Source organism: Anabrus simplex, chromosome 7 (genome assembly GCF_040414725.1).
Source record: "Anabrus simplex isolate iqAnaSimp1 chromosome 7, ASM4041472v1, whole genome shotgun sequence".
NCBI classification, from domain to species: domain Eukaryota; kingdom Metazoa; phylum Arthropoda; class Insecta; order Orthoptera; family Tettigoniidae; genus Anabrus; species Anabrus simplex.
In genome coordinates, this window is record NC_090271.1 from 164,001,872 (window position 1) to 164,024,342 (window position 22,471).

At 37.3% G+C, this 22,471-nt stretch overlaps 1 protein-coding gene across 1 annotated transcript in view; it reads right to left on the reverse strand.

The window, feature by feature from the left end:
- Kaz (Katazuke) overlaps positions 1-22,471 on the reverse strand; it is a 127,750-nt gene that overhangs the window by 79,429 nt on the left and 25,850 nt on the right. Inside the window, exon 4 of the mRNA XM_067151425.2 lies at positions 6,733-6,916. Within this exon, the coding sequence (XP_067007526.1) occupies positions 6,733-6,916 (184 nt within the window). The remainder of the gene's footprint in view (positions 1-6,732; positions 6,917-22,471) is intronic.

A 22,471-nucleotide genomic window follows, 5' to 3' on the forward strand; every position in this document is an offset into this window, starting at 1 on the left:
AAATTCTATCCCACGTGAAGTTAGTCACTATGGAAGAAGCAAAGCACAAAAAGAATACCTCACCTCAGATCAGAACATCCATAGACTGTACCGTTCCAAGGAGAAGTATCCAAGCACGCACATAACCTACCATTTCTATTAAGTGACTTTTAAGAAGTTTCGAAATCTTTCTTTCCATGCTACCCGATCCGACATCTGTACCCTTATGATACAATGTTAGGTTTTGGTCCACCCAATGAACACACATCAATTTCCAAGTGAACTATTTAATTAAAAAACATATTAAATTATTTAGGGACGTTTCGTCTCTATTTGAGACTTCATCAGCCTTAAAATCATGTGGTAGAATACAAACTCAAAAACAATAATTGAAAAAAATGGAAGGACCCAAATGCCTTTTTAAGGATTATTTGAGAAACGCAAAAGGTATACATATATATATATATATATATACATTATTTACATAAAATGACTTGGAAATATATATATATATATATATCGTTGTCTTCATTGTTAAGAAATGAAATATAACTTGAAATATGACAAGCCTGCCATAATGTCTCGTACAGAATCAATGTCCATTATTGCTGTTCGTATTTAAAACTGAAGTTCCTTTTGAGCTGTTGAGAAAACATGGAGAACAAATATACATATATTTAATGAGGTAGTTTTAACACTTCTTGCAAACAATCTTTCTGCAAAGTTAAATATGAACGACCTTAGTTGAAAAATGTTGCAAGCATTGTTGGAATCTGGTGGTTTTTGTGTGTTGACTGGGGAGATCAAAATTCTGGCCTCGGAAATGGATTGGTACTAAATCCATATCAGAACATTTAAAAGCATTAACTTGTATAATTTTCTTTCAAAGTGAGCTATTCTGGTAGAAGAAATCTGAAACCTTATGAGACCGCCTGTCGTATGGCAAAGACCAGCACTGCATGACCATATTGTGGCTTAAATCTTAAGAATATTCCTTTTATTTAAAGACAAGGTCTGGAAAGAAAGATATAAAAATTAATGGGTTTTAAAACCCTCGGATTTCTAAGAAAAGAGATTCCGTCACTAATGTATGACGTAAAAGCTTACCATAAATGAAACTCCCTATAGCTGGTTTAGACCGAGTCTCTCTCTGACGTGCTTCTTGCCACACTACTGTGCGTGTTGTAGTTTTGTTTTCTTTCGCCCAGCGGAACTTGGCTAGTGACAATAGGGGGAAACAGTGCTATTAGTGGGGGAAGGGGAAATAGCTCAGCCTGTAGTAGGAGGGGGGGGGGAGGATATTTGGATTAGAGGAGGCGACTTCAACAGATTTTTGTTCTCTTGTACGTTATTTAAATTTCTGTTAGTGTTAATTTAGAAAAAAAATCCGTTATATGAACAAATACCATCGCTTCTATCATCACAAAAAATTAATAATTTGAAGTCATAAGTAGGGCCCGGATTTATAAAAATGTATATGTGCATATGCAAATGCATATTTTGAGCATTAGTGCATATACAGACAAATTATTCTCTTATGTGTGTAACTACTGCAAGCTATGAAAATATGAAATGAATAAACGGTGAGTAAAATAAAGTATAAAACAATTACAGGAATATATAACTATGTAGAGTAATGAGAAACTCCCTCTCCCAAGGCGACGGTCATCAGACTGACGAAGCTCCAGACTTGCTTTATAACCTTACCTGTTTACCCCTGAAATTAGATGTGGGTAGCATGCCAGGTTCATCCTCACTCCACTGATAAAAGATTTACTGCAAGTTTCATTCCATGACTTTACTCGCAAAATAATTTTAAAAAATATAATAAATACCACAATAATCATCACTTGTTGAGACCCACTCCTGATTGCTGCCCACAAAGGCAACATAAATCATAACTTGACAAGACCTACCCGTTTGTCATTTACAAAGGCAAATATACACAGTACTACCAACAACAAAATCATTACTTGACGAGACCTACTAGTTTGTTGTTTACAAAGACAAATATACACACTACCACCAACAACAAAATCATTACTTGACGAGACCTACTTGTTTGTCGTTTACTAAGGCAGATATACACACTACTACCACCAACAAAATCATTACTTTCATGAGATATACATTTCTTAACATACCTCCAGGTAAGAGTCCCACTACACTCTCCACTGTTACAGAACAAAAATCGTATTCTGGTAAAGAACAGTACGATGACTTTCTCTACATACGGATGCAACCTTCTTTACGAAGAGCATCCCTAACCTTATTTACACACTTCTTCATAGACGTCTTGAGTCCTTCCCGACTGCCGCACAGGTTAGTGTGACACCTCACATTTCTCCATCTGAAACTGCATGCTCGGCCGACGATTTCCTTTACCAAGAATTAGCTCTATGCACAACCACACATCCACTACCGAATGTAGATTCGGTACCCATCACCACATCCACTGTAAATTATCTCGTAGAAGAATTATAGTCTAATTATTATACAGAGTTGGAATTACAAATAAACACTTAGTAGCGTCTTTTACATAACAGCCACCAGAAACTCGTAGCATCAGCGATATTTAGCCTGCTCACTCCGTAGGTAAAATATACTTAAGAACAATAGAGCATCGCCTAGGAATCTGCGCAAGTAGCTTCCGCGCGCCGGTCCGAGTGAGAAACACACAGAATCAAGAACACAAACACAATCGGAAACAGAGTCAGAATGAATTGCCGCACACACGTTCATACTTATATAGGCTTGCTGCACGTGGTTATAGCATCCTGAAAAGTTTACTAGTAGCAACGCTCTCACAGGCACTTCTTCACGCGTCGCTCAGTCAACCCAACCTCGCTTAAAACAAAGCCCGCGTATAGGCTATTGTGCGTCTGATGTGACATCGAACATCCACTCATGTACATCTACATTGATCCACTCCAATCTTCAGCCTATACTACCTGGCCGTACCCCGAGTTTCCAAGCCACTTTGCTGCAACACATTCAACTAACTTCAACCATCCTTCCTGATATAATCGCTGTTTTCCCGGTTGCACAATCCTTACGGCTAGGCCATATTTACAGACTCTTACCCAAACGGAAATTTATACAAAATATAATGATGCACATATGCAATATTCCCTAACTACACATTCTTCTTATAATATTACGTTTTTACATTCTAAATAAACAAAGTTACATGATTTTCATGACTTTAACATTACAAATTATTTTACGAAATTTCTTAACCTAAAATTTGGGGATCGTACTTTCGTACGGTTACATGTGTGATCGATTATCTAAGACTTCTGAACGAAATGAAAAATCAAATGAACTCTGTATGTTATACATCCCTTGGTGACATAAGAAGCCTTCCCTGATCAAGGAAAAAGCTTTCGGTGTCGCAATACAAACAGGTAGATGGATAATGACGTTTTTCACAATAGCTATTTCCTTCTCCTTACAGTAGCCTCCCGAGGTTTGCTTAAACAAGTGCGTTCATCTGTTAATTTGCTCTTTGTCTACTGCAGTGTTTCACCAGATTAAACTGAAAAATGCCTACAGATTTTGCCAGAAGAATATTTCGAGCAGTGTTCAAGTATTACCCACTTACATCTGTCGATGTAGAACAATCATTTTCAGCGTATAAATTAATTCTGGCCAACAAAATAAAAACTGCTGAAAGCTACTGACATGCATCATTTTGCAAGGAATTAAACATGTTCATCAATTTAACATTGAGTTAAAATTAAATAAGGCGTCTGGTATGTGTATTTTGTTTAGTTTTAAGAGCATATTAATGTGCACATTTACAACATTTTTAGTACACAAGACAACACTCACTGATTCACACATGTGCGATACCTCCACGTCAAAGCACCTAAGTCGGCCCAGCTGTTTGCCGGAAGAACAACTTGCTACACAGCTGTATATAATGCAAGCTCCTGCCATCTCGCACTGACATAACGAAATAATATTTGGAGTATAAATGAACATATTGAGGATGATAAAAATGCATTTGCCAGAAAAACGACTTGAGTCAATTTTGTTACAAACATCGCCTCAATTATTGGTGAACACAAGAAATGGAGGAGAGCAGTCATGTTCAAATTCAAGTTTTTAAACTACAGTGCATGAAAAACTTTAATAGAGATTAAATTTTAATATGCACAAAATACCCAGTATTGTTAGAATGCCTGTGGAAGTCTGTTGTATTGATAAACTTTTTTTTGGATAGGAGTATGTCAAAATATTCAACTTAGAAAGTTTAGTTTTAACAATAATTTATGCTGTACTTATTTCCAATTTTAAGTTTCAGTACACCATATACCATCTGTGTTTTGCTACATATTAGGTACACAGCTGATGCTAGTTGTCCATCAATACATCAATCAGTCTTGTATACAATAAGCTGACATAAAAAATTCAAAAGCGAAAGGATTATTTTGTGCTGTCTTCAACATTGTCAGATAAGCTTCAGTAGACTCAATATTTTCTACTCTTGAGCACGTTACCATAAAGCCCAAACTTTCTGTCACACTGGCAATAGGAGTGACCATGGAGTGGAAACAGTGTGTTATTCTAATCTTTCTTGTCTGCAACAACCAGGAACAAAATCTGAGATTGTGGAATTCTTGTTCTGGCCCCCTGCTGCATCCGAAAAAATAATCTTTTTCACATTCTTATAAGTTTCAAGTTTCTTTGAGATGTTGTGTAGAAAACTACACTGAATTGGCATGTTTCCTGACATCACATTCTAAAAAGCACAGGTAGAATATACTTCGTGAGTCATGACAGTGAACATTAAAAACATTCAACCGCAATAACCTTTTATAAAAATGCGATGTAACATTTATCTTAGGCAGAGGAAGGTTCTGCCCATAATCGAACTCTAATATTAGGGTGTCCTCTGCTTCTCTTTCACTTTAGCTAAGTATTTTTGTTTCAGTGACTGATACTTTACAACCCTTTTCACGTGAAGTTTATACGTAGTTTTACAAGAATCAATAGGATTAACATAAAATAATCTTGTGGATTCAGAGCAGAAACCACAGACGTCAGTTCTTGGTTGCCTGAAACAATTTGCAAGTAGTTGTTTTGTTGTTATGATACAGTTCTGCAAACTGCTATGTCTATGTTCTGATAACCTTTTCTAAATTGGCTTGTGTATGTTGATAAATTGTTGTGTCACTTCATATCTGAGAAACTGCTGACCAGAAGTAGAAATCATTGAAGAAAACATTTTGTTGAGTGTCTGTCAAACCAAAGGCGACTGGAGACTGTCTACAGTTGTGAGGAATGTGATGCAGCTATTTGTGCTTGCCCATGCTTCCGAGTTTACCACACTATGTGCAATTTCTGAATGACCTATGAACCACAAAGTATTTATAACCTATTGATGCATATCTGAAAACTTGAAAAAGTCAAATCAATGACCACAGATCTGCATTTAGCGCAGTCACCCAGGTGGCAGATTCCCTATCTGCTGTTTAATTAGTCTTCTCTTAAATAATTGCAGAGAATTTGGAAATTTATTGAACATCTCCCCTAGTAAATTATTCCAATCCCTAACTCCTTCCTATAAACAAATATTTGCCCCAATTTGTCCTCTTGAATTCCAACTTCATCTTCATACTGTGACCTTTCCTTCTTTTAAAAACACCACTGAAACTTATTTGTTTACTAATGTCATTTTATGCCATCTCTCCACTGACAGTTCATCATAATAATGCAAGGAGCAATTCTTATATTCATTTTTGTATGAACACACTGAATATATATATATTTACAGTTCATAAGAACAGTAATAATATAAGTCTATTTCATTCTTACGTTTTTTCCTTTCTTTTTTTACAATTTGCTCTACATTGCACCGAAACAGAGGTCTTATGGCGACAATGGGATAGGAAAGGGCTAGGAGTGGGAAGGAAGTGGCTGTGGGCCTTAGTTAAGACAGAGCCCCAGCAATTGCTGGGTGTGAAAACTGAGAAACAACAGAAAACAACAGAAACAACAGGGCAGCCGACGGTATGAACCCACTATCTACATGACCCGAACCGCACAGCCACACACTCATTTCATTGCGACTCACGATCCACTGAAAAGTAGGGATAATTTCAAATTAGAAATTTAGATAAGTACGGGGTGTGATATGGTTATGGTTGGTAAAGTGACTGAAGAACAAAACTAACGTTTGACACAGAAACATCTGGAGTGACAGTACAATTTTTTTCAGGATGAAATTAAACACACACTTTCACGTAGTATTGGATTTCGAAAAATAATGAGTAAGTCTTAGTGTGGATATCATCCGCAAAAATGCGACTTGAACAAACTGATTGTTGTTTGAGACTGATTTTAATGTGTATGGGTTTTCTCCCGACTTTAATGAAAAATTGGCGACAACAACAATCTGCTATAGCAAGTATATTTTTCACTGTTATGGATACTCGCTATAACAGACTTCTACTGCATCTGCAATGAAATGACAATATAATATCTACACAGTTCAATAAAAGTGATCAGTATATATGAAAAGAAATTGGACACACAAATACAGCAGTTTGTCATCTTCTAATGTTACTTTCCTTCTCTACTCTTAAATATCACAATTCAGAAGTACTTTCAGATTTAGGTTTAGCCTAAATTCAAACAACAACAAAAACTTGAAAGTCTGTGGTGGGTGGCACTTCTGATAAAGGGAATCCCACAAACCTCAGTACAATGATAGGAAAAACCAATAATATCGTAGTATCATTTCACCTTACTGCATCCATACGTTGATCATTCCGAACGAGTTCTACAAATTCCTGAATACGAAGGTTGAACTCCATGGTAGACTTCAACTTGCGCAGTTTGGAGCGATTGTCATGGCACCAAGCAAGGCACTTGGAAGTTTCACGTCGTGCTAGAGACCTCTCCACTTCTCGGGATACCAAAAACACGTCTGAAAGTCAAAAATATATAAAATTTAAGTCAGATAACACAGCCTTACGAAACTCAACAACCTGAGGCCAAATAATCTTGCAAAATGTCATTAAAGTTCAAAAGTGAAACAAGAAATTCAAAGTTTTATTATGAGAGAAATAAATATTATGCAGCTAGGAGGGTAAATAAATTAGTTATTGAAATGATTTCTACAATTTAAAAATTCAATTTTAAAATAGAATCAATAGAAAAATAATACAAAAATGATGGAAGAGTAAGAATAATATTAGACAGATCACACAGCTTAAAGAAGACATGAGATGGTTGCATGTTACAATAGAAGATTTAAAATACAAAACAAATACACTCAAAATAGTGAAAGATGAACACACTAGACTACAGACGAAAATCAACAGAGAATAGGAAGAGTGATTCCAGAAGCAGAAAGAAAATTACGTTCAGGAAGGGTGAATTTTTTTGTTGTTGTTATTTGCTTTACGTCGCACCGACACAGATAGGTATTATGGCAACGATGAGAGAGGGAAGGCCCAGGAGTAGGAAGGAAGCAGCCGTGGCCCTAATTAAGGTACAGCTCCAGCATTTGCCTGGTGTGAAAATGGAAAACCATGGAAAAGCATCTTCAGGGCTGCCGACAGTGGAATTCGAGCCCACTATCTCCCGGATGCAAGTTCACAGCTGCACGACTAACTGCACGGCCACCTCGCCCGGTGAAGGATGAAACAGTATTGGGCTTACAGAGATAAGGTTGAACCTTACTAAAAACTTATCTCTGTAATCTCAGTTCAATACAGAAAAACAATGAAGTTTAGGTCAGTATTGGGCTGACAAAAAGAAAACCCCTCATAAAACTATTCATATGTTGGCTAGAAAATTAAAATATATAATAATTTTGCATAAAAATGTCCACAGTTCGTAGTAAAAAAAAAAATTGAGGGAGTCAGCGCAACAGTGGTCTAAGTCTAAGAGAAACAGCAAGTCAAAGTTATACAATTGTGTTTTTTCTTGGAATTCAGAAATCCCACTTTTTTGGTAGTGGTGTATTCCATGATGTTTCGTTAACTTAACCACAGTGTTATGAAATCTTTTGTTAAGTAGTTTTAGAAATATTGCAGTTTTTATGAGGAACCTGCAACTCTTTTTCTTGGTTAGACTACTGTTGCACTGACATTTGTACCTGAAAAAGAAGAAAAGAAGTCATTTGAATAAATGTAATATAATGAATTATATTTTCATCCTAATGGTTCTTTTACAAGTTTTAATATGAATTTAAAGTGACTACACAGTACACAAAGTGGTTCCATCAGTAAAATATTAAGATTATAAACTTATCATTAAAGGCAAGAGCTTTCAGTTCTCTATACTTTTTCAGTATGTTTTTTGCAAGATTACACAGTAGCTCTATTATACATAATCAGGAATATAAAAAATGTCTTCACTATCATCCTCCTCCACAATATGTTGTATATTTCCATCTTCTGTTCTATTTTGAGATACCAGACTATTGTAAAATGAATGGTGAATGGGTGGAACACATTTCAAAAGGTCATTAATATCTTTTAAGTTTCTTTGGGTTTATTGGCCTTGGGTTGGAATATTTTAATATTAGTTGAACATGTAGTTCAAAGATGTGTTTATTTTTTCTCTTTTGTCCTTTAATGATATTCACATATGCACCTTGCTCTATACCATCTGAATAGCAATACCTGACAATATTTCCATGGTTGTTCAACAGAGACTTTCAGCATTGAAATGCGACTGAAAGCAACAGGTTCTTTATCCTCAGTAAATTTACGATTAGTAATTTTATCAGTTAAAGGCTTTGAACTTACAAAATCAACCTGTTGAATTTCAGTTACATTAAATTTTCTTTTACCTGTCCTATTATTTTTTAAATATCTACCCACCCAGCAGGTGTATACAAATATATTTCCACTCTTTTTTTTTTTTCCTCTCCATGAGTCCAAAGTCCCTATCATAGGGTAGGTAGCTATGACCTGATACTAGATACTTGTGAACTATTTCCTTAACATATTGTTTATGAGTAATTTGCAACCAAAAACATACTAAGGATATATTCTTATTTTGAGCAAAACAGTTAACAGAATACTGATCAATATTTTGAAGATTGTCGGAAGTATATTTAATTAAACATGATATTATTTCATCAGCACCCCATCCTGCAATGTGTTCTAGCCATACATACATGTGCACATCATCTGAGGTACAATCATGCACACAAAAGTTATAAGTCCACAGTTGTCTCTTGTAATTTTTTTTTGCTACTTGTTTAACATCGCACTAATACATCAAAGGTTTTCGGCGATGCAAGGGTGGGAGATTGGGAAGGTAGCGACCGTGGCCTTCATTAAGGTACAGCCCCAGCATTTGCCTGGTGTGAACATGGGAAACCACGGAAAACCATCTTCAGGGCTGTCGACAGTGGGGTTCAAACCCACTATCTCTGCAAGCTCACAGCTGCGCAACCCTAACTGCACGGACACTTGCTCGTTGTCTCTGGTAGAAAACTTCATTAGCGTGTAGATGGGGAAAAGGCAGAGCTTGTTGTAAATCGAATGCTATCACTTTCAAAGAACCGTGGTCTTTAGAATAAGCTGTATCAGTCTTTAGATTATTATATGCCTATTGCGCTTTTAATTGATCCAAATCTAACTTTTTGGAATTTTGCTTTTTCAACATCTTCCTCCGCATCTGAAAGTTTTATGCACAGTGAATCACACACCTTGCATGTGTCAGTAGATGGTGAGGAAAAAGAGAGATTGAATTTTGTATTTAAAATATCCCTGTAAATATACTCACTAACAATATCTCCAGAATTATGTTCCTGTTTCATCCAAGTAATAACGTTTATACATCATAGCTGCATTAAGACCTTCAGGTAAATATTTTCTGTTTGGAGCAGAAACTCTAGAATAATGACTTTCACACAACGGAAAACTATTAATATGATTTACAACTAAATTGGACTGATGATCACTCTCGTTTTATTCGGTCTATTTACAAGTCTTACACAACCATCTTGTTTTGGTGTTCCTTAAGTATTTATCCTCAGCAGGAATAAGCAACAGAAATGAAACAGCCAAGATCAGCACGAAAATGAGCCTCCCAAAGCCTTTCAAACCTGACATCACCTTTAGGGTCGGAAGAAACCAAGAGTTGATGGAGGAAGGTCAGACAGGAAAGATAGGAGCCTGGCATAAATAAATGGATACAATTGCAGGCGCAGTTAGGGACACCATGGTCCTACCCCACGCTCAAGATGAGAACCCCTAGAAATCCCCTTTCAGTTGCCTCTTTAGACAGGCAGGGGTATCGTTAGGGTTTGGAATTTATGTAATATCTAAGTGTGAAATATATATATAAAGTTAAAAAACAATTAAATATATAATTGAATATGTAATAGGATTAATGCACTAAATATACATTTTTTAAAATATTCCTTTTATTATAACTTATGATTATGGATCACAGAACTTAAAGAAGACAGAGTAGTTGCATATTACAATAAAAGATTTAAAATACAAAACCAATACACTCATAATACTGAAAAATAAACACACTAGACTACAAACAAAAATCAACAAGCAGAGAATAGGAAGAGTGATTCCAGAAGCAGAAAGAAAATTACGTTCAGAAAGGATGAAACAGTACTGGGCTGACAAAAAGAAGAAAAACCTCCTTAAACCTGACGAAGTAGTCCTATGTGGCTAAAAAGTTAAAATAAATAACTTATGATTATGATACAAGACAGTAAAATTGTTTTAAATACATCCGTGTTTTATGACAAAATCATTGTTGTTGCTTCAGATAGTTTAGTCTATTGCTTTTTAATTTTGACAGTATTAATGTAAATATTACGTCTTTATTTTTACAATTTGCTTTACGATTTCCGAGTCTCTTTTTACTTTTGAAAGCAGATGTAATTACTCTCCTTGCTGGCTTGCTAGGCCTAACGCTAGAAAGGGTTTCCCGTCAGGGTAATCTCCCTTAGCTGTTGGCAGTCTCCTGCCACATCAACAACGGACTTTGATGAATCTGTGTCATTTCATAGACAAAGGCTTCATCAGGCCTCCTAAGGAAGAACTCCTCTGCCCTTATCAGTTTGTTCTCCCATAGTTTGTCAGGTTTTAGAGGATGGTTGCCTAGTTGTACTTCCTCTTAAAACAATAATCACCACCACCATCACTTTGTACGGTTTGGTAATGATCACCTAACCCTCGGCCAGACAGTCACATATGGTAGCAGGATTCCTCTTGACCTGACATCCTTTTACCGCATCTGGGCGACTGGAGACGGTTAAAGGATGATGATGATGATTATAACTGCTTTATGTTGCTCCGATACAGATAGGTCATATGGTGACTGTGGGATAGGAAACAGCTAGGGGTGGAAAGAAGCGGCCGTGGCCTTAAGGTACAGCCCCAACATTTGCCTGGTGTGAAAATGGGAAACCACAGAAATCCATCATCAGGGCTGCCGAGGTGGGTTTCTAACACACTATCCCCTGGATGCAAGCTCACAGCTATGCGCCTGTAATCGCACAGCCAACTCACCCAGTATATTAATTTAATAATCAAGTTGAAGGTATAATCAATATACTTAAAATATTTAAAAATAATGTTATGCTCTATAAATTGTGGAGTACTGTATATTACACAATCTATTGTTGCAACTAATTTCCTGTTGCCCTCATGCCCTGAAAATGAAACAAATGTTTCTAAATAAATTTAGTGTAAAAATGTCTAACATTCTGAGTGCCAGATCGAAATTCACGGGATTGCCGTCTAGCGCCATGAGCTACTCCCTGGGGCAAAAATGTTCACAGGGTTACCCAAGCAAGTGATCGCTGAAATGAGGATGTATTTATGATACATTATGTTAACTTCTTATGTATATTATGTCAAATATTGTGATTCCATATGGAGTCATATTGGTGATTACGAATTCTACACGTACACGTGCCCCCATATGCAGTCTCAGTCATACAGTAGTTAATGTCCCAACACTCTGCCATACTTAAGCTTTTCCTTTGTAGGGACGCGTTATGTATCGATTATGATACACATGTTAGCTTGTTCATACTGTAGTCAAAAGTATGATCCCCAATTTTAGGTTGAGAAATGTTTGTAAATGATCTCCCAATTTTATGTTTGGAAATTTTTGTATAAAATTTTGTTACATAAAATGGTGGAAGTCATGTGAATTTGGTAAATTAGGATGTAAGAGCATTATATTATAAGAAGAATTTGTGGGAATATTGAATATGCAAATCATGTTTGTATAACTTTTAATTTGGGTAAGAGTCTGTACACATGGGCCAGCAGTGATGATAGTGCAACATGAGAAACAGTGACTGTATCGATGAAAATAGCTTGGAAACCCGGAGTACAGTTGGGAAGTGTATGCTGAAGATTGTAATTCATCAATGTGGATGAATGTGCAAGATCGCTATTTGCTCTACATCATTACTTGATCAATAAATCGTCCAGACTATCTGCAATAAGTCTTTAACTGCTCGATTTACTCATAACTTAGAGATAGTAATTAACAAACTAAAACTAACTCGCACAAAAGGAAACTCACAGCACTGCACATTTACATAAACAATCTGTGCGCGATATAGACAATGACTGTCACCCCACGGAACACTCCTGACATACCGATATGGGGTTGCACCAAAATAGGAATTTACAATATTAAATAGAAGGAAGGATCCACCTTTCAATACTCCGTTGTTAAGTTGAACCAAATAAGTTACAACCAGCTCATTTGGGACTGGTTTCAACACATTTGAAGTGTCATCAGCCAATTAGCAAAGCAGTGCAAAAATTAAGTCATAAAGATCTGAAAACAACTAACACAATGATCACAGACAAAAAATTAACACTATTTTGTGCTGGAGCAATTCCAGTTGATGTTCATAACACAATTATCACAGACAAAAAAGTAAAAAGAACACCACTATTTCGTTCCGAAACAAATCCAGTTGAAGTTCATAAACAAGTCTAGTACAATCCTGTTAATCCGCATTCACATATGAGGACGTATGAAGGTGTTGAATTTGAGATCGGTAACGAGTTAAAGGACTTGTTCTAATATGAGAAACTTGCGATATGCAGTTATGTATAGTTGTTGCTAGGCAGGTCTTGTAGGCATTTGTTTCTCCGGCCGAACAGTAAAAGGTGACGTAATTGAAGTCTTAGGAAAACAGTGTAGGACTTAATTTTGACAATTCGAAGTGGATATATAAATTTTAAAATAATTTAAATCGTTAAAAAAAAACAAATAAAAATATATTAAAAAATACGGAACAATCACGAAATTTTTAACTTTAAAAAATAGGAACTGACGAATGAAAGGTGGACTATGCACGTACTTAAATAGATGGCGAACAGACGGCAGGAAGAGGCTTTATAAAGCTTCGAAACACACACTTACAGCGCAGTCAAATGGGGTCGCTTGGCACTCAATGTGTTAAACCCCTATCAAGTAACATAAATAGTACAGTAACTTTATCGTGATGCGCAGTGTAACACCAAATACTTCTCCATGTTTTCCATTGAGATGTTTTGGTGCTGATCCAATAAAATTCTATTGTAGGCAGAGAAGGACCATTGGCGACACGCAACATTGCACCTGCATAGCAGCAGGTTTTGACCACCTGCTCCCGACGTTGTTCTGTTGAGCATCATGTGTATGCCGTGTAAGACCTGTTTGACACAGTGCGTGTTTAGTGCGTTGATTCTGAACTGTGAACAGGAACATGAACGGCCAAAAGATCAATGTACAGTTTAGTTTTAAGTTTGGCAAGACACTGAAAGAAACGCATGCGATGCTGGTACGTGTTTATAAAGATCAAGGACTGTCCTTGAAGTGTGTATACGAGCAGTTCGCCCGTTTTCGAGGAGGCCAGGAAAGTGTTTCTAACAATCCCCGTAACGGAAGACCGACGACCGCCGTCAGTGACGAAAACATTGAGAAGGTGAGGACATTAATCATGAACGATCGGCGATTAACTGTGCGCATGATACCAAATGAACTGTAGATTAACTGTGAATTGTGCGACAAATCGGTTCCCAGAAGTTAGGGAAGAGGAAAACGTGTTCTCGTCTTGTGCCATATCACTTGACTGACGATCAGAAGCAGGCACGTTTAGAGGCTTCACAGGATTTTCTCGAAATGGCAGATGCGACACCAAATTTCTTGAACTGTATTGTCACTTAAGATGAAAGCGGTGTCTCAGGTACGACCCTGAAATGAAATGGCAAAGCATGAAATGGTCTTTTTGGGGATCCCCACGTCGGAAAAAGGTCACAGCCGAAAAGCCACACATCAAAACAATGCTCATCACCTTTTTCGATAGTCAAGGCATTATCCACAAGGAATTTCTATCTGAGGGAACGACGTTGAATGCTGTACGGCGTACATTGAAATTTTGACCAGTTTCATGAAACATCCAAGCATGGTACGACCCCAGTATTGATGGTTATGAATTTCATGTTTTTGGTCCGTATTGAACAATATATAAGTAATAATAATAATAACTTAAATGTTTCCACCTTTTCAATACAATATATTCACAAGATTACAAAATTATACGGTACTAGTTTCGACCCCTAGATACTGAAAGAAACGCATGCGATGCTGGTACGTGTTTATAAAGATCAAGGACTGTCCTTGAAGTGTGTATACGAGCAGTTCGCCCCCTAGATGGGTCGAAACTAGTACCGTATAATTTTGTAATCTTGTGAATATATTGTATTGAAAAGGTGGAAACATTTAAGTTATTATTATTATTACGACCCCAGTACGCACAACAAGGTTCATTGTTTTTTGTCCATGACAATGCTCACCCACACACAGCCAATATCATCAAACAGTTCATGACAAGAAAAGGGGTGGTGCAACTTGAACATCCCCCATAATTGCCAGATCTCAACCCTCCAGACTTCTTCCTATTCTGCCAATTCAAACTCGCTTTGATAGGAAAGAGATTTTGACGATATTCCTGACATTCAACGAAACGTGACGAGGCTTTTGAACACCACCCCAAAGAAGCCTTCTTGTGAAGTTTCCAGGACATGTATCGCCGATCTCGGCAGTGCATAGTTATGGGAAGGGACTATTTCGAAGGACAGTAAGGTCATTGTCACGCATTGTTCATCTATGTTGATAGTACAGCACTATTTACCAAACTTTATTGTCTCTGGTTGTATTTTAAGATAAAACTAGCTGGGTGAAATATCTTCCAGGGGCTCTTCTTGTTTGCCACTGATGTTCTAACAAACAGATAGAGAGCTTGAATAATCTAGATTTTGTTTCAGGACTGCATGGAGTTTGTTAGAAACTCTGACCAATGGCAGGCACCCAGCCATCCCCGATTCTGTGAAAGTATTTTTTTTTTCAGCAGATCCTCTAGAAACCATTTGCACTTACATACTACGATCCTAGAAATGGACAAAGAATCGTCTGACTGGTCAGTTAAGAAAGACGCCCTTTCCACGTCGTGGGCGTGAATTTATTCGCTGTTGACGATTAAGATGTTAGATACCATACCACCTGGACTAAATTTACAAAATAAAAAACATACTTAACCCAAGATCGACCCCTCGAACTCTTCCATGCTAAACCAAAACTCTATCCACTGCACGAACAGTACAGCACGACTAGTATGTCCTGACAGAGGTAGTTACCCTACATGTGGTTACAGTGTTGCCAGATTGCCACTCTTCAACATTCTTTTTCTGCAGGATATACTCGCAGGACAAACTTTTGTGAGACTTTTTATTGCTGGCATGTGAGGAGTCGCACTGCGATGCCCGAGTGCGCAAATTTCGGTTCAGCCTGTATACATTTGTCAATGAAATCTTTAAAACTACTTCTACAATCACTGCAAGTTTCAAACATGATGTTTTCATTTTCCAGAATATTGTTGACAAGCAAAATCAGAATGTTTCTCCGAGAATCCCCATGTAAAAACATTGATTCAAATTTATCACTTATTAGTACACTAAATAATTTTAACTGTGTGATCAAAATGTTAACAATAAAATCTGATGGATATTTCAAAGCTTCCCTATCGATTATATTGAAATAATAATTGTCTCTGGCTTACTTAAACACATCTGACGTTACATTATCATCCCTCCCCCCATGGCACTACAGCCCTTGAAGGGCCTTGGCCTACCAAGCAACCGCTAGGCCTGCAGATTACGAGGCATCATGTGGTCAGCACAACGACTCCTGGCCGTTATTCTTGGCTTTCTAGACCTGAGCCACAATCTCACCGTCAGATAACTCCTCAATTCTAATCACGTAGGTTGGGTGGACCTCGAACCAGCCCTCAGGTCTAGGTAAAATTCCCTGACCTGGCCGGGAATCTAATACGGGGCCTCAGGGTAAGAGGCAGGCACGCTACCCCTACACCATGAGGCCAGCACATTATTATTTAACAATCAAATTTCTTGACAACTTATACACGTACAATTTTTCATAATTATTTTACAAATATATCCACCAATATAAACTTACCCCCGTCACCTAATGAATGTATATCAGGGTTATCATTAATGAAAATATCATGTTTTATGGCTTTAAAATCAAGAGTCTCGTTTAATGTTAAAGAGTACCAATTTTCGGAATATTTTCCTCCGTGATATAAATTTTGAAAATACATTGTCAAAATCTAATTTGCATTTAATACTGAAATAACCCTTCACGTCATCAAAGTCTTCGATCCACCTTCTTCCTCAGCTTTCACTTTCCCATTTTTCAATTTCTTCTAGTCTTCGAATAGGAGTTTTCCTTGGTGTTGGAAGATTTTTACACATAAGCATGCACATTTTCAAAATGAGTAGGAATAGCATCGTTTGATAGTTTTAAACGGTTACGTTTTACAGTTAAAATAGACCCATTAGGTCTTTTAACAGAATCCTCCCTAATTACGAAACGTTTGTGGAAGTGTTTTATGCACACAATTGAGCTTCCTGAAGGGACAAATTTGGTTTGATGGATGGCTAAGATCCACTTGTTTCGGAACCAAGTCAGTAGGAAATTTAAACACTGAAATATTAGGCTGTTTTGAACTACAGTTGCTTCTACAACCAGGTACACAACATGACGTAGGCATAATTCACTATGTTCACATACGTTTAAATCATACAACAACACCACCAATAATAGCCCCTCTGCTGGGAGGTTCAGATCAGCCAAAAAGTCACTGGCGAGGAGTAAAGCGGCCGCCACTTGTGTGACGTAGCACCCTAAGTGGAGGGGGAGCCTTATGGCCTGTCTATCTAGTTGGCCTTGGTCAGTGCCACCTAGATGAAATGGCGGTGAGTTATGGGGGATCTCCGTGACAGTAAAATGCCTGTTTTTCTCATCTCAAATTAAAATACCATGGTGAGACCTGTGGTGGTGGTTGTTTTAAAAGGAAGTACAACTGGGCGACCCAAAGTTAGTATATAACAGCTTGCCCAGAACAGGGGTTTCTGCATTTGGAGAGCTGCGGTTACACTCGGTTATGACGTCAGCCAGTTACAGTTAATAACCTTGACCGCATGTCTCGCTAAAAGTCTGTGCAGTAATACTGTATGTGAATAGTGTGTGAGTTTCTTTAATATGTGCAAGTGAGTTGCAGTTTTGATTTTAGAGTTTCTTGGTGCTTTCTATGACTAGTCCTTGTGGTGAATAGGTGATTTCTTATGACAGTGTTATTTTGTGTTCGACCTGAATTGATATATCACAAATATTACAACAATATTTTAATTGATTTATCGCGGGTTGCATACAAACATGCCTGGTACGAGGTGTACGGTCACTATATGCAACAACAGCTAGGTGAACACCAGGAAAGAATCCTCCAAAAGTCATATGAAATACTTCAGTGACATGGGCACAGCAAATGAAGGCTTGTGGAAAGCATATGGAATCAATGAAACAAAAACGTGGTTTTTGAATCCATGGACGTCAGAAAAAATTTATTTCTTTGCAGATACCCCTCACCTTTTGAAACTGATTAGGAACTGGTTTCAACACTGGCTTCGAATTTTCTGATGGTAAAGTTGTCTCGAAGGTACCTGCGGAAGCTCTGGTTGAGAATGACAGCCAATTAAAGCATGCCACAAAATCAATGTCAGTCATCTAAACTGTAGGGGCAACTCCAAGATACATTGAAATATTTTGTAGTCTTCATAGACTATCGTAAGGTTTTTGATCTTGTTGATAGAGCAACACTCGCCCGGAAACTCAATTACCTAATAGGGGCTACACATCCCATAGCAATCATAATCTCAAATATCCTCAAATATAACTATGTCCAAATATCAGACAACATAACTCTATCCAAAAACGTAACCCAAACAGAGTCTTACAAGGTGACCCAATCAGCCTAATTTTATTCAATATCATGACAGCAGACATCACAGAAATAATCATAGATACCTCAACATTGCTTATACTTTACACAGATGATATGGCAATAGGCTCAGAAAACATAGAAGAGCTACAAGAGGTCCTCAACAGGCTCACATCATGGGCAGAAAGAAACGGTTTGCAAATAAACCACAAAAAAACTAAACAAATGATTAGGGCAAGGCATTTGATGATTTTGCATCTTTTTTTTTTTATGAAGGCCAAAATATAGCTTGAGTATATGTACATGTGTTTCATGGATTGACTGATTAAATGAGGGCAATTTGTTAGGGCATTTTTTTCATTTTTTGTCGTTTACAAAAGAGGCCATTTTTGGAGCAATTTATGGTCATTTTGGGCATTTTTAATTGTTTTCTGGGAAGTGTTATATTTTGTTATATTTGGATATTTAATTAATATTATTTATGTTTACAATACTTGTCTATTATGTTTAACTTAGACAAATAACTTGCTCAAGAAAGAACGTAGACTTGCAACATACCCTGCTGCCACTAGTTTTCAAGGAAAGAGTATTTTCAATTCGAGTGCACTTCCAAGAAAACATACTATAAGCAGTACCTGTTTCCCCTATATGTAAGACGCATAATGGACTCGCCCAAGCTGGGCATTGCTCCTTATTTTCAGCTAGATAAGAAGGAAGTCAGTTGCCCGTGTGCTGAGAGTCGAGAGAATTCTTTGTTCACAAGTACTGTAAGATGCCTAAAGTTAAAGGAAGTACAATTGTTAAATTAAAACAATTTGTTACACAATATGGAGAAAATATATTTTCCACTGATGGGAAAATATTATTTTGCCAAGTGTGTGATGTGCGAGTTTCAGCAGAAAAGAAGTTTACAGTTGAACAACATGTGTCGCGAGAAAAACATAAACGTGGTGTGCAGCGACTTGAAGATAAAAGAAACCGTGGCTTACACCAGACACTACTGGGTGAATCTTCAACATTTTCTCCATTTTGTGAGAAACTGTGTACAGCATTTTTATGCGCCGATATTCCACTGAACAAATTGAACCATCCAAAGCTGTGTACATTCTTAGAAGAGGAGACTGGAAAATCTGTACCAGATCCCAGAACATTAAGAAGAACCTATGTTGGAAGACGCTATGACAAAACGTTACAAGAAATAAGGATAAGGGTAGGAGACTGAAACATATGGGTATGCATAGATGAAACAACAGACAGTATGGGACGATATATAGCCAACGTTATTGTAGGCGTCCTGGAAGCAGGGAATGCTGGAGAACCATTTTTACTACATTGTGAGCAATTGGACAAAGCTAACTGGTCAACAATTAGCAAACTGTTTGACCAGTCTTTGAGGCTATTGTGGCCCGATGGCATTCGGAATGACAACGTGCTGCTTTTAATAACAGATGCAGCACCCTACATGGTAAAGGCTGCAAATTCGTTACAAGCAATCTTCTCGAAAATGGTGCATGTCACATGCCTAGCCCATGCGTTATATCGGACCGTGGAAGAGGTACGACAATTTTCATGAAGTTGACAAGTTAATTGGGTGCATAAAGAAAGTGTTTTTAAAAGCCCCATCTAGAGTTCTAGCATTCAAAACAGAAGCTCTTGAAATTCCCTTGCCCTTTTCACCTGTTTTGACTAGATGGGGAACGTGGATTGAGGCTTGTTGTTATTACTGCGAGAACTTTGAAGTTGTAAAGAAAGTGGTCGAATCCTTCAACAAAACTGAGGCTGGATCAATAAAAACAGCCCAGGAACTCTTGGCTGACAAAGAAATTGCAGGTAAACTTTCCTACATAAAAACAAATTTCAGATCCCTTCCTAATGCAATAAGTGCTCTAGAAAAATCCCAAGTGCCACTAGTGGAGCAGCTGCAAATTGTGTATAAAGTTGTGAATGATCTGAATCGTGTGTGAAATTGTATCCATGAAATTGAATAAGGTGTTGCAAAAGAACAGTGGGTATAAAACTTTGTGTTCTATTGGCAAAGCATTGTCGGGTGAAAATTTTTCTCTTACTGATTGTGAATTGAATCCGGGAGATATTGCTTGTTTTCAGTATGCACCAATTGTTTCAGTTGAGGTAGAGAGAAGCTTTTCCATGTACAAATCGTTATTTGCAGACAATAGGCAATCGTTTTCATTTGAGAACCTACGTAAAGTTTTTATTGTGCATTTCAATTCGAATTTATTGTAAACAGCCACTGAAGTTTGTTTTCTTAAATATTCTTTGTTAATTAAATGACACCTATTTGCTAGGAGAGTATCTGAAGAATATGCCAGTTCTAAAATATTTCATTTTTTTTCACCAGGGGTGCAAAGTGGTATTTACTTTGTTAGTCAAAAATAATTTAAACTTAATGCATTGTCATCCATTAAAATTCTCTCTCAAAACAGCTAATTGTTTCTTAAAGGAGTAATAAATAAGTGACTTACGATTAATTTATTGGTCATTTTTTTCAAATTGTCATTTTTTAACCATTTTTAGGTCATAAATGCATTTTTTATTTTGCATTTTCTTGCTATTTTTTGGTCATTAAATGCCTTGCCCTTTAGGAAAGGAGGAAAACATGCACCTAAAAATACAATAACCATGCACAACAAACCTCTAGAAGTAGTGCTGAAATTCAAGTACCTTGGAGTCATCCTCCAAACTACTCTAATCCTACAATATCCACGTCAAAGAATGCAGCCGCAGCAATAAAAGCCATCTACAACATTCAACAACCTCAGCAAATATCCTTGGGTACAGCAATGCTACTGTTCAGGACAGCCATATCACCAATAGCAACCTATGGGATTAGCATCGTCTGGGAAAAACTCTCACTCAGTGACCTGATGACAATAGAAAAAGTCAAGGCCCGATATCTCAAGAGAATTCTAGGCATTGAGAAGTCAGTCCCTTCAAGGTTAACATATGTTCTAACCAAAGAGGACTACTTCGTTGACAATATCAAAACACAGTTTTGTCTACCAAACACGAAGCCCTACGAGAATGCGCACCGAACCTGAAACGAGAAACAAAATGCTATTTGGTCCGACTTCCAATCCACGGACGCCATAATGACGGAAGATTGGAAGCAATCAAACTACGAGCAACGGCACGTAATCACACGTTACGCCACTTATGGATTTCACCACATATTCTGCCAAACCAAAAACTTCCACCAGCCGAACGAAGACTGTATATGTAACCTGTGCAACGATCATTGTGAAAGATACCATGCGCAAAACTGCAAAATGAGGACAACCTCAATAATAAGAATTGCATTAGCATAATTGACCATCTGTACAAAAATTGTTTTTGCACAATGTGCGCTTTTCATTTAATAATATAAAGGGTGAATGTAAGAAAAGCTGCAGAATTAATGTCACACAGCGTAGCTACAGTGTTACGTCATTTCAAATTAGGAGATGATGCAACTGTTGCTAAAAAGCACAAGTGAATTCATTGAAACTGTTAATAATAGGTACGATCTCATGAATTCCTACAGTCCAGCAATTTCTAATGTCCCTAGTAAAAATGCGTATGGTCTTATCTTAAAACAAAACAAAATTTTAGATAAAATGTGTGGCCTTGTTAACAGTATGACCTGCACGGGGAAAAAACTTAAGCAAGTGTTCCAGAAAGCTGTCCTTGTCACTATCTCCTCTTTGAAATGTCTGATCTCAGAAGTTCAGAATCTAGGGATGAAGTACATTTTAACCCACCGACTGAACCAAGATTTACTCGAGAATTTGTATTCCCAGATCCATTCTCAAAGAGGATTATATGACCACCCTACACCACTGAACGCTCTTTATCGTCTTCGGATGATTATTCTCGGAAATAATGCTGGTAAAATAGAGCAACACGAGAACTCGCGAAGAGAAACCTCTGATGAATCTCTCATCACAAATGTTGAGGAAGTGTGGAATAACGTGTTGTGAGTTATATTCTCCTGCTGAAAGCTATTTTGAAGAAGACAAATATCATACTGTTCCAACATTTGCCAGTGAAACAGACACTGAAATGGAGGTCGAAGGTTTGAATTACATTGCAGGTTGGATGGCTAAAAAACACGAAAGCACTTGCCCACACTTAAGTTCCCAAACATACATAGGAGGAACATACGACAGTACGTATTGTTTG